Source organism: Vulpes lagopus, chromosome 6 (assembly GCF_018345385.1).
Source record: "Vulpes lagopus strain Blue_001 chromosome 6, ASM1834538v1, whole genome shotgun sequence".
NCBI classification, from domain to species: domain Eukaryota; kingdom Metazoa; phylum Chordata; class Mammalia; order Carnivora; family Canidae; genus Vulpes; species Vulpes lagopus.
The window spans coordinates 79,374,502-79,387,106 of record NC_054829.1 but is presented as its reverse complement, the minus strand read 5'-3'; the positions used below and the strand labels follow the sequence as shown (position 1 = coordinate 79,387,106).

General features: G+C 35.9%; 1 protein-coding gene across 1 annotated transcript; it reads left to right on the top strand.

Annotated features, from left to right (window-relative positions):
- Window positions 1–303: 303 nt before the first annotated feature.
- GK2 (glycerol kinase 2) lies at window positions 304–11,401 on the top strand. Its single transcript, XM_041757857.1, is given in 5 exon segments — window positions 304–539; window positions 612–1,433; window positions 1,435–1,778; window positions 1,781–2,281; window positions 11,304–11,401. Coding segments are annotated over 5 exon segments (2,001 nt in total).
- Window positions 11,402–12,605: the final 1,204 nt, after the last annotated feature.

The following is a 12,605-nucleotide window of genomic DNA, read 5'->3' as shown; positions in this document are numbered from 1 at the left end:
ACTGACCAAAACTACTGATAAAAACAAAAACAAAAGCACCAAAGGCAGAAAAAGATAAACAGACATGTCAAAAATAGGATGACAGCAAAGTTCGCACCTGAAACCATGCAAGACAGGGTGTTGCTGCAACAGTTCCAAGGCCCTGAACGTAAAAAAAATAATAATAATAATCTGAATTCTAGGGCGAAAAAAAAAAAGTAATAAGATGAAATATTTTTCAGACATTCTCAATCAGAATAATTTTTTTTCCAGCAGGCCCACATTAGAAGATATGCTCAGGGAAATCTTACAGGCAAAAAGAAAATGGTAATAGGACTAAGAATTCGCAGCATCAAAGGAACAGCACTGGGGACTACCTGGGCAAGCACACGACCTTTTCCTAACTTAAAACTCCTTAAGCAGCAGAGCGGCTCGGGCACAGTCGCTGCCCTAAGGCGGGGTGAGCCCATGCGGTACCAGTCAAAGGGCAAAGGTTGCCGGCCGGCTTCCGGCTTCCGGCTTCCGGTTTCTGGCTTCCGGTGGCCGCAGGCAGCCACCGCGTAGGCTCCAGGCGTTCCGAGGTGTTGCGTGCTCCTCCCCCCAACACCTCGGTGTCTTGGCAACCCCACTAGAGCCTCAGGGCAGCCGCTGACTGGTTACGTGGCAGCCCCAAAGAAAACGGTTGCGGGGCCGTTGGTGGGGGCAGTGGTCCAGGGGACGAATTCCACTGGCTTTCTGGTTTTCAGTTCAAAAACAGCAGATCTGCTTAGTCACCATCAGGTGGAATTAACAGAAGATTTCCCAAGAGAAGGATGGGTGGAGCGAGACCCTAAGGGAATTCTTCAGTCTGTCTATGAGTGTCTAGAGAGAACATGCCAGAAACTTGCTGAACTGCCCATTGACGTATCCGACATAAAAGCCACTGGTGCCAGCAGTCAGAGGGAAACCACTGTAATCTGGGACAAGTTAACTGGAGAGCCGCTCCACGATGCCGTAGTGTGGCTTGATGTAAGAACCCAGCCTACCCTCGAAACCCTTAGCAAAAAAATTCCAGGAAATAGTAACTTTGTCAAGTCCAAGACAGGCCTTCCACTTAGCACTTACTTCAGTGCGGTGAAACTTCGTTGGATTCTTGACAATGTGAGGCAAGTTCAAAAGGCTGTTGAAGGTAGAGCTCTTTTTGGTACCATTGATTCATGGCTAATCTGGAGTTTGACAGGAGGAGTTAATGGAGGTGTCCACTGTGCAGATGTAACAAATGCAAGCAGGACAATGCTTTTCAACATCCGTTCCTTGGGATGGCATAAAGAGCTTTGTGACTTTTTTGACCTTCCAACGGACATTGTTCCGAATGTATGGAGTTCTTCTGATATCTATGGCCGCATTCAAGCTGGGTCTTTGGAAGGTGTGCCAATATCTGGGTGCTTGGGGGACCAGTCTGCTGCATTGGTAGGACATGTGCTTCCAAGAGGGACAAGCCAAAAACACGTCCAGCACAGGCTGTTTCTTACTATGTAATACAGGTCACAAGTGTGTATTTTCTGAACATGGCCTTGTGACCACAGTAGCTTATAAACTAGGCAGAGACAAGCCAGTATGTTATGCTTTGGAAGGTTCTGTTGGTATAGCTGGTGCTGTTATTCGCTGGTTAAGAGACAATTTTGGAATTATAAACACCTCAGAGGAAATTGAAACTCTTGCTAAAGATGTAGGTACTTCTTACGGCTGCTACTTTGTCCCAGCTTTTTCAGGCTTATATGCACCTTATTGGGAGCCCAGTGCAAGAGGAATAATCTGTGGTCTCAGTTTACCAGTAAAAATCATATTGCTTTTGCTGCATTAGAATCTGTTTGTTTCCAAACCCGAGAAATTTTGGATGCCATAAACTATGACTGTGGAATTCCCCTCAGTCATTTGCAGGTAGATGGAGCAATGACCAACAACAGAATTCTTAGGCAACTACAAACAGACATTCTGCATATGCCAGTAATAAAGCCCTCTATGCCTGAAACAACTGCACTGGGAGCTGCCATGGCAGCAGGAGCTGCAGAAGGGGTGGGCGTTTGGAGTCTTAAACCTGAGGATTTGTCAGTCGTCATTATGGAACGGTTTGAGCCACAGATCAAGGCCACAGAAAGTGAAATTCGTTATTCTACATGGAAGAAAGCTGTGAAGAAGTCAGTGGGTTGGGTTACAACTCAGTATCCTGAAAGTGGTGATCCTACTATCTTCTCTTGTCTGCCCTTGGGCTTTTATATAGTGAGTAGCATGATAATGTTAATTGGAGCAAGATATATTTCAGGTATATCATAATAATACCAAGCATGGATTCCCAACATGTGAGCTTTTTACATAAAGAATCTAGCAAGTCTGTCTCTTACCATAATGGCACTATCATAGACTGATTTTATTTATAAACCACTTGCTGCATGACTTATGGGAACCCCAAAGGTAGACCTGTGGCTTGAAATAAATAAATTACAGTAAAAAAACACTAGAAACTGTGGTGTGTTTTTTAACAGGCTGGGTGGGCCAGGCACTCTGGGGGCTAACGCCCTCAGTTGTCATAAAATCTTGCTGCATGCCCTCTAAAATATTGGATATTCAGATTTTGTCTGTAAAGTCTTTCATCAAATATTTTCTAGCACTTATGGACCAAGATTTAGTTCTCTGTGGTACACATACTTGGTTAATAGGTATAACTAGCTTGCTAAAACTGAGAGAATTGCTGTTATTGTTGTTTTTAGTAGCCCTGCCAAATCCTCCTTTGTATATATTAGGGAGACCATAGTATCTTGCTGAATGTTGAATGGAAACATAGATTCTTAAAATAGGAACTTAGTATTCTCATGGCTTAGATATTGTCCTGGAAATTATTTGCCAAATTAAAATTCTTCAGACATTTTACATGATCTCAGTAATTACACTGACTTTCTGTGTAGTTCTTATATGTAGAAGGACTTTTCCTTTCTAAAAAATCTCTCCACTTTACTTACTTTATTTGGCATGTGTAACATATATTCTTATATGCTTCATATAGAGTAACCCACTTACAAAATAAGTGTATAAGAAGGGTAGTCTTAAGTGTACCATTAGATACATACGTATTTTAGGATAAACATTTGTATGTAATTTGGGGCAGTGAAATGCATGTTATTTACCAGGAAAAACTTTTTCTTAAAGAGGCAGTACTTGAAATTTGGGTATATGTTTTATGTTGACACGCAAAGAAGTATCTTATGATATCAACTATATTTCTTATGCTTTACCTTTTTATTTAATTGCCTTAATATGTTGGGGGGAAAGGCCTGTGGGATACTAGAGTAAATATTATTTTCAAACAGAAAAAAAAAGAATCAACTGCTCAAACAAAAATAATACTGTCATATAGATTTTAAGCATGTGTATGTAAAAGAAACCAAAAATAGCAACAAAGTTGGAAGTGGAAAAATGGCAGTGTAATATTGTAAGATTCACATACTATATGGGAATGGTACAATATCATTTGAAGTTATACTGATAATTAAAGATATATATTCTATATCCTAAAATAATGCAACAAAAAGTCATAATTGATAAGCAAATTAAGCACATAAGCTAGAACTATAAAAATATTCATTTGATCCAAAAGAAGGAAGAAAAGGGATGAAAAAGGTGAAAAATAGATAAGAAAATAGAAAACAATAGCAGGAAAATATATTTAAACTTAACCATACCAATAAGCATATTAATATAAGTAGTCTAATGAACTCAATTAAAAAGAAAGATCATATTAGATAAAAGAGACTCAAATACATACTGCCTTTAAGAAACACATTTTAGAGATAAAGAGAAAATAGTTAAAAAGAAACAGTATTTAAAAAGTACCATGTTAATAATAATCAAAAGAAAGAGTGGCTATATTAATATCAGAAAGTAAATTTCAGAGCAAGTGACATTACCAGTAAAAAAGATCATTTGCAATGATAGAGGGGTCAATTTATAAAGAAGACATAACAATCTTAAATATATATACTAATTGCAGAACTTCAAATACAGAAAGCAAAATCTTTCATCATTTCAATGTTTGCTAGACCAAGTAGGTATATAGTAAGTTATAGAAGATTTGAACAATACTATCATACAACTAGATTAACATTCATAGAACATACCACTCAACAATATAATATATATTCTTTTCAAGTTCATATGAAACATTTACCAAAATAGACCTTACTCAGGCCATTAACCAAGCCTTAATGAATTTGAGAATTTTATACACAAATATGCTGTCTAAATACATTGGAATTATAAATCACTTAGAAATCATTTTTTAATTGATTTATAATTCCAGTGTGTTCAGATAGCATATTACTCAGCCTTCAAAAAATAAAATCTTGCCATTTGCAATGATGTGGCTGGAACAAGTGGGTATTATTCTAAATTCAATAAGTCAATTAGAGGAAGACAATTATATGATTTCACTTGTATGTGGAATTTGAGGAATAAAACAGAGGAGCATAGATGAAGGGAGGGAAAAATAAAACAAGATGTATTCAGTCAGAGAGACAAACTATAAGAGTCTCTTAATCATAGGAAACTAACAGGTTGCTGGAGGGGAGGAGGGTGAAGGGGTGGGGTAACCTGACGATGGACATTAAGGAGGGTACATGATGTAATAAGCACTGGGTGTTATATACAGCTGATGAATTGCTGAACTCTACCTCTGAAACTAATAATACACTATATGTTACTTGAATTTAAATTAAAAAAAAAAGATTTCTAGAAAATCTCCAAATATTTGGAAATTAAATAACAAACTTTTAAATAATCCCTGAGTTAAAGAGATAAATAAGGAAAACAAAATATTTGGAACACAATGAAAATAAAAACTCAATATATCAAATTTTATGAGAGATTACTAAAGCAATATTTAGGGAGAAATTTATAGGACTAAAAACCTATATTAGAAGAAAGAAAAGGTTTAAAATTAATAATCTCAGCTTTTATGTTAAGAAAGTGGAAATAGCATGGATTGGAAAAATTGATATTGTGAAAATGTCAATGTTACCCAGGGCAATTTACACATTGAATGCAATCCCTCTCAAAATACCATGGACTTTCTTCAGAGAGTTGAAACAAAGCATCTTAAGATTTGTGTGGAATCAGAAAAGACCCTGAATAGCCAGGGGAATATTAAAAAAGAAAACCATAGCTGGGGGCATCACAATGCCAGATTTCAGGTTGTACTACAAAGCTGTGGTCATCAAGATAGTGTGGTACTGGCACAAAAACAGACACATGATCAATGGAACAGAATAGAGAACCCAGAAGTGGATCCTGACCTTTATGGTCAACTAATATTCGATAAAGGAGGAAAGACTATCCACTGGAAGAAAGACAGTCTCTTCAATAAATGGTGCTGGGAAAATTGGACATCCACATGCAGAAGAATGAAACTAGACCACTCTCTTGCACCATACACAAAGATAAACTCAAAATGGATGAAAGATCTAAATGTGAGACAAGAGTCCATCAAAATCCTAGAAGAGAACACAGGCAACACCCATTTTTGAACTTGGTCACAGCAACTTCTTGCAAGATACATCCATGAAGGCAAGAGAAACAAAAGCAAAAATGAATTATTGGGGTTTCATCATGATAAGAAGCTTCTGCACAGCAAAAGAAACAGTCAACAAAACTACAACACAACCTACAGAATGGGAGAAGATATTTCCAAATGACATATCAGATAAAGGGCTAGTACACAAGATCTATAAAGAATTTATTAAACTCAACATCCAAAAAAACAAACAATCCAATCATGAAATGGGCAAAATACATGAAGAGAAATTTCACAGAGGAAGACATAGATAGACATGGCCAACAAGCACATGAGAAAATGCTCCACATCACTGGTCATCAGGGAAATACAAATCAAAATCACAATGAGATACCACCTCACACCAGCGAGAATCAGGAAAATTAACAAGACAGGAAACAACAAATGTTGGAGAGGATGGGGCGCCTGGGTGGCTCAGCGTTTGAGTGTCTGCCTTCAGCTCAGGGTGTTATCCAGGGCTCGAGTCCCATGTCGGGCTCCCTGCATGGAGCCTGCTTCTCCTCTGCCTGTGTCTCTGCCTCTCTCTCTCTCTCTCTCTCTCTCTCTCTCTCTCTCTGTGACTATCATAAATAAAAAAATTTAAAAAAAAAATAAAAAAATAAAAAATGTTGGAGAGGATGTGGAGAAAGGGGAACCCTCCTGCACTGTTGGTGGCAATGTGAACTGGTGCAGCCACTCTGGAAAACTGTGTGGAGGTTCCTCAAAGAGTTAAAAATAGACCTGCCCTACGACCCAGCAATTAGACTGCTGGGGATTTACCCCAAAGATACAGATGCAGTGAAATGGCAGAACACCTGCACCCCGATGTTTCTAGCAGCAATGTCCACAATAGCCCAGCTGTGGAAGGAGCCTTGGGGTCCATCAGCAGATGAATGGATAAAGAAGATGTGGTCTATGTATACAATGGAATATTACTCAGCCATTAGAAACGACAAATACCCACCATTTGCTTCGATGTGGAGGGACCTGGAGGGTATTATGCTGAGTGAAATAAGACAGTAGGAGAAGGACAAACATTATATGGTTTCATTCATTTGGGGAATATAAAAATTAGTGAAAGGGAATAAAAGAAAGGAGAGAAAATGAGTGGAAATATCAGTGAGGGTGACAAAACATGAAAGACACCTAACTCTGGAAAATGAACAAGGGGTAATAGAAGGGGAGGTGGGTGGGGGGGTTGGGGTGACTGGGTGATGGGCACTGAGGGGGGCACTTGGTGGGATGAGCACTGGGTGTTATGCTATATGTTGGCAAATTGAACTCCAATAAAAAAAGAAAAAGAAAAAGAAAGTGGAAATAGAATATAAATTAAATACAAGGTAGTTAGGAAAAAATGAGAGTACTAATCAATGATATAGAAAATAGCAAAACTCAATATAACCAAAATTTGTTTCTTTTAGAATGTCAACAAAATAATAAACTTTTTGCCTGATTAGAAAAAAAAGAAAAAAATGACAAAAATTTTCAGTATCAGGAATGAGAGTTATATCATCATAGACCATAAAGATATTAGTGATAATAAAGGAGTATTATGGAAACTTTATGTCAATAAATTTGGCAACTTAGATGAAATAATTTTTGGAAAACACAAACTATAAAAGAAAAAAATAGATAATAACTTGAATGACCCTATTAATAGATTGAATTTCTCGTTTATCCCCCTCCACCCCAAAGAACACTGCATGCCCAAATGGCTTCAACAATGGAGAAATAATACCTATTCTACACAAACTCTTCCAGAAAACTGAGAAGGAAAGGTCCCTTCCAAACTTATTTTATGTAAACAAGGTTACATTACTCTGATTCTAACACCAGAGATATTACAAGAAAAAAACAACTGCAGATTAATACCCTTTATAAATATAGATGCAAAAAATCTAAGCAAAATTTTAGCAAAATTATTCCAATAATATATACAAAAAATAAGAGATCACAACAAAGTTAGGGAATTATAAAGCCAAAATAACAAGTGCAATTAGAAAACTCAACGTACTTCACTATATTAGCAAAGAAAGATCACGTGAGATACAACTACCCATTGATTAGAATGCCTAAAATTGAAAAATAACCACAGCGAGTGTTGGTAGAGATACAGAACCTGAATTTCTCATATGAGTCTGCTAGCAATGTAAAATTATGCAAATATTTTAGAAAATAGTTTAACAGTTTTTAAAATTAAATATACATCTATCATATTATCCTAGGTATTTATCCAAGAGACATGAAAACATATGTTTATACAAAGATTTGTTCACATCCCTTTACTTATTACAGCCAAAAACTAGGCACAACTCAAGTGTCCGCTAACAGGTGAATGGATAAATAAATCATGGTATATCCACACAATTGAATGCTACCCAGAAACTCTTCATACACACTATACTATAGATAAATTTCAAAGTACTTAAGCTGAGTAAAATAAGCCAGACTGAAAAAAGTATATACATAGTGTTTGATTCCACTTACATAAAATTCTAGAAAATGCAAACTATTGTATAATGACAGAAAGCAGGTCAGTGGCTGCCTGGGAAATGGGGGGATGAGGAGTCAGCCGGAAGGGATATGAAGCATGATTACAAAGGGGCAAAAAGAAAATCTGGGCAGGAGGGAGATGGATATGTTCATTATATTAATCATGGTGATGGTTTCCAGGGTGAATATATATGTCAAAACTAATCAAATTGAACGCTTTATGTGCAATTTTCAGATGTGAATTATAACTCAATAAAACATTTAAAAAATAAAAAGAGAAAAATTTATCTTCAAACTCTGAAGGAATATACCCAGAGTTTATTCAAGTAAGTTGCTCTTCTCTATTATGCATACTGATCTAGCCTCACTGATTCTACAGTCTGTTAGCCTGGGGTATGCCAATTTCTATCTCTAGAAGGTCCATGAGCTTTATTTGAAGTCATTTGTGTGATTAGGCTGGAAAAGTACATGATGATGTCTAGTGTCATTTAAAACAAATTAATTTCCCATTTCACTTATCTGGCCATAATTCTCAGTCTGGGACCCTTGGAAATGACCTTATAAAGAGTCACAAACAAAGATATAAGAAAATCAGGCTAAAAGTTCACAAATTCAGTGTTCATTCTCACCTCTTCAATATTATAATCCTGTGATTACCAGCTTTCCTTTTTTTCTATCTTTGCCTTTATAAGTCTCATTTTCATAATTTAACTTATATGATATGGTAAGTTACAATGTTTTTGCCCCAAGGCTATAAAGGAGCTTCTGTATATTACAAAATTAGCTAATTAATAATTTCTCTATATTGCCAGTAAGCAGAACTACATAGTTAAATTATGATGATCAGTTCTCATTGTATGCATGTTATGAAACAGCAAGTCATCATTTAATGTCAGGCATATGTGTGAGTGAGAAGGCACGAGCTCAAACACTAACCAGGAGAATGAAAAGAATGTAATTCTAACACTATTTTCCAAAGATTGCAGTTTGTGAATTAAAGTAAGTCATGCAAGGTGGAGGTGCCAGGTAAGTATGGAGAAAGAGAAAGAAAAGAAACAAAGAAGGCCCTGAAGGGAAAGGAATGTTAAAGGTATCCAAAGAGAAGCAAGCTGTACTATTAAATCTAATTAAAGACAAAGCATGCACTAAACAGCTAAATCATTTCTAGCTTAGCTCCAGGAGTGGTAAACCATATACATCAAACTTAAAAGGATAAGCAACTTTCTCTCCTTGCCCCATAGAGAATTCTATCTGTTTGTGCTTAATTTCTGGTGCTTATATTATCACTTTGATATTAATATCCATAATCTTATAGGAAAGCTACTGTTTCTCTCACTGGTGAACCCTTGTTCTCAATGCCTATGTATAAATACTACATTAAACAATCCCCATTTAGGTGGAACATTATGCACCAACTCTATGACTGTTAGATATGGAAAATTTGTTTCTATGCCCTTTTTTAAATCATATGAAATAATAAGATCCCCTAGTGTAATCTTCCAGCAGTCTGGAATAAATACAATATCATCTCAGCCAGTCACCTATTTTAACCTCCACTAAAATGACAGCTCTCTAGTCTATTCTGATTGTTTCAATCAAAATAAAATGAATAAACTTAATAAACTTAATGTTTAAATATTCCCCCAGAGTTTTCATCAACAACCTTTACAGCCCAATTTATTTGAGCCTCAGAGAAATTGCATGTGATCCTTGTCCTCTATGTGTTTAGCATACATTACAGTTCATTATCATTTCAGCCCTCAACAAACCGATTTATTTTACAAAAAGAAAGAAAAAAAGAAGACCTTGACCTTTGGTGGAAAAAAAGTAGAATGATAAGACTGTTAATCTTTTATTAAACTATGAAACTCATTTTATTGTAAACTATCCAAAAATTTTTTCTTATATCCAGTTTTAAAATATGTTTTCCAAGTTTGGAAAATATTTACAAAGCCAAAAATCGTACAGAGACGTTTATTTAGTATATGTCTGTACTAGGAGCTTCAAAAATGAGGTAGGGAATAAACAGGGCAAAAATGTTCTAGTGATCACAAACAAGGATAACTGATTGGTCTAGCTTCTTCTCTGAAATGGACTAGGCGTCCTTCTTATCTGCACCTTCCCATTGCCACCTTTATACAGATTTAGTAAGCTGACCAGAGCAAAGTATGGGAAGGCATCCTGGAGCTGGGAGCTGTGATTAGGTTCTTTCTCTCTGTCTCTCTCTGGTTGTAGTTTTTGTCTGGTCTCAAGTGTATTTCACTAAATTAACTAATCACTTCTCCATAATTCTATTTAAATAGGCCATGGATATCTACTATCATCTCAGTTTCTCAGTCAAGAACATTGAGGAAAAAACAACAAGAAAACCACCTTCCTGACCCAAAAGATATAGTTTTAAATTTTAAGAGATGATTCATCTGGGGAACCTGATTACTTGCAAAGAATTTAATGTTTTTGAAAAAGAGTGTTTTCAAAGAAAACTCCAAGACTACTCTAACAATGTCAGAAGAGCCAGGAATTGAAAAGGGCTTGAGAGAACCTTTAGACAAATATTGTCTAATAGAAAAAAGTAGAAACTGTAAAGTGTAAATATGTTGGTAACAAGAATAAAATCTAAATTTTTACGTTCTAATGTTCCTTTAGCTTCACTCAACAGAGCTTTTCTTGGATCTTGGCTACCTCAAACAACTCTGACTTTTAACAAGATGTACTTTAATAAGCTAAGGAGATAATTTGTGAATTTTTTAAGAAAGTTAGAGTTATGTCTTGGCCAACAAATAATTTGGTGAACACTCACACACTCACTCAGGCATGCATACAATTTTTATGGCCACTTAAAGTAGGCACATTTCGGAAGATTCTGAACTACAATAAAACCATTCTCTATTCTCTAATGATTTTCTATTTCTGAAAAATATAATGTTTATAGACTCTTTGAGGAGTCACTTCTTTAGTCATGGAGCAAAAAAGAAATTTAGGAGTGTACTAGTAGATGTACCATTCTTTTCTAGATAAAAATCTTGCTGCTCACTTCCGTGACAATGATATCCTTTCAGACTTACTCAGTTGATCCCTTCATTTCCAAGAGATACAACTTTCTTTTTCCTTCACCTCTTCCTTCCATTCTTTGTCCTCCTCTTTGTCTTTTTCTTTTTCTGGAAACAAATCCACTGAGTCCTATCATACGGTATTTACTACTCATATTCACAAACATCAAAAGGACGGCAATCTGTTTAATTTCCTGCAGATGAACATGCGCTAAAAAGTGGCATTGTCAATCGGGCACTTGCTGCCCACTGGGCACCAAGCAGCGATGTGCTAAAGATCTGGCGTGTTGTTCCATAGAGAAGAATGACATTCATTACAATTGTATCAAAAACAAATTATGTACCAAATGTTTGCCTCAATAAGTACTTGGACTATCATTTATCTATTTTTCATTCATCCCCTCACAGCTTCTGTGCTGCAGCTCTATCACTGTCAATCCTTTGCCCATTTATAGGTATGCTTTTCTGCCATCTTTTTATGTTATTCCACTACAGTTTCCCCTACTCATACCAGCCCTGATGTACATAATAAGAATCATGCTATGTCTATAACTAAGAAGAATGTGTTTAAAAAGGGTATAAACCTTCTACAAAAATAGTTTCTATAACTTCTCATGATGTCTCGTTTTTGTCATGTAATTGATAGGTGTATCATGGAGAACTGAGGATTTACTTCTCACTTTCCAGATGTGAGAGACTGCTACAAGAAGATAACCTAAGACTTAAAAAAATAGACCTTAAACTTAAAGTATATTTCTAATGGATTTAAGCTAGAAATTAGAGATCCTATATTTCAGGCCTCTTATTTCAGATATTTAGAAACCAGGGTTCAAAGGACATGATGGGCCAACATTTAATGGCTACCTTGTACCTGGATATGCTAAGGATTAGAACCTAGAACTTTATTCTATACCATACACCAAGTTTTCTTTGAGGATTTCAGTTCTAAGAATAATATTTAGATATTTAGTGGGAATATGGGAAAATCCCATATTCCCATATTTTAACATTGAAGTTAAAAATTGTTTTTTAGTCCCCCTTAAGGATCTTAGGGAAATGGATATAAAATATCTGTTCTCTATAGCTACACTTGCTGTGAGCATAGCATAATATATACACTTGTGGAATAACTATATTATGTCCCTGGAACTAATGTAACATTGTGTGTCAACTATTCTTGAATTAAGAAAAAGAAAAGAAAAATGTTTAGAAAATACGAGATGAAAATTAAAAATGAGGAAAAAAGAAAATAAGCTTTAAATACACGGATCAATGATAACTGTTCAATTTAGTTCAATAATTTAATTAGAAAACAAAATAAAACAAAATGTAACATCTCTGTTTCTTCCCCTTCATTCACCCTTGAAATTTAGATATCATCATTATCTCCTGATAATGAGTAATCTAACTTTTCCTGTCACATTTCTCAAATTTATCCTCTACATTTCCACCATGATTCTCCCTCTCTTCCTGTTCCATCCCCTCTCCATCTCTGTCTTTCT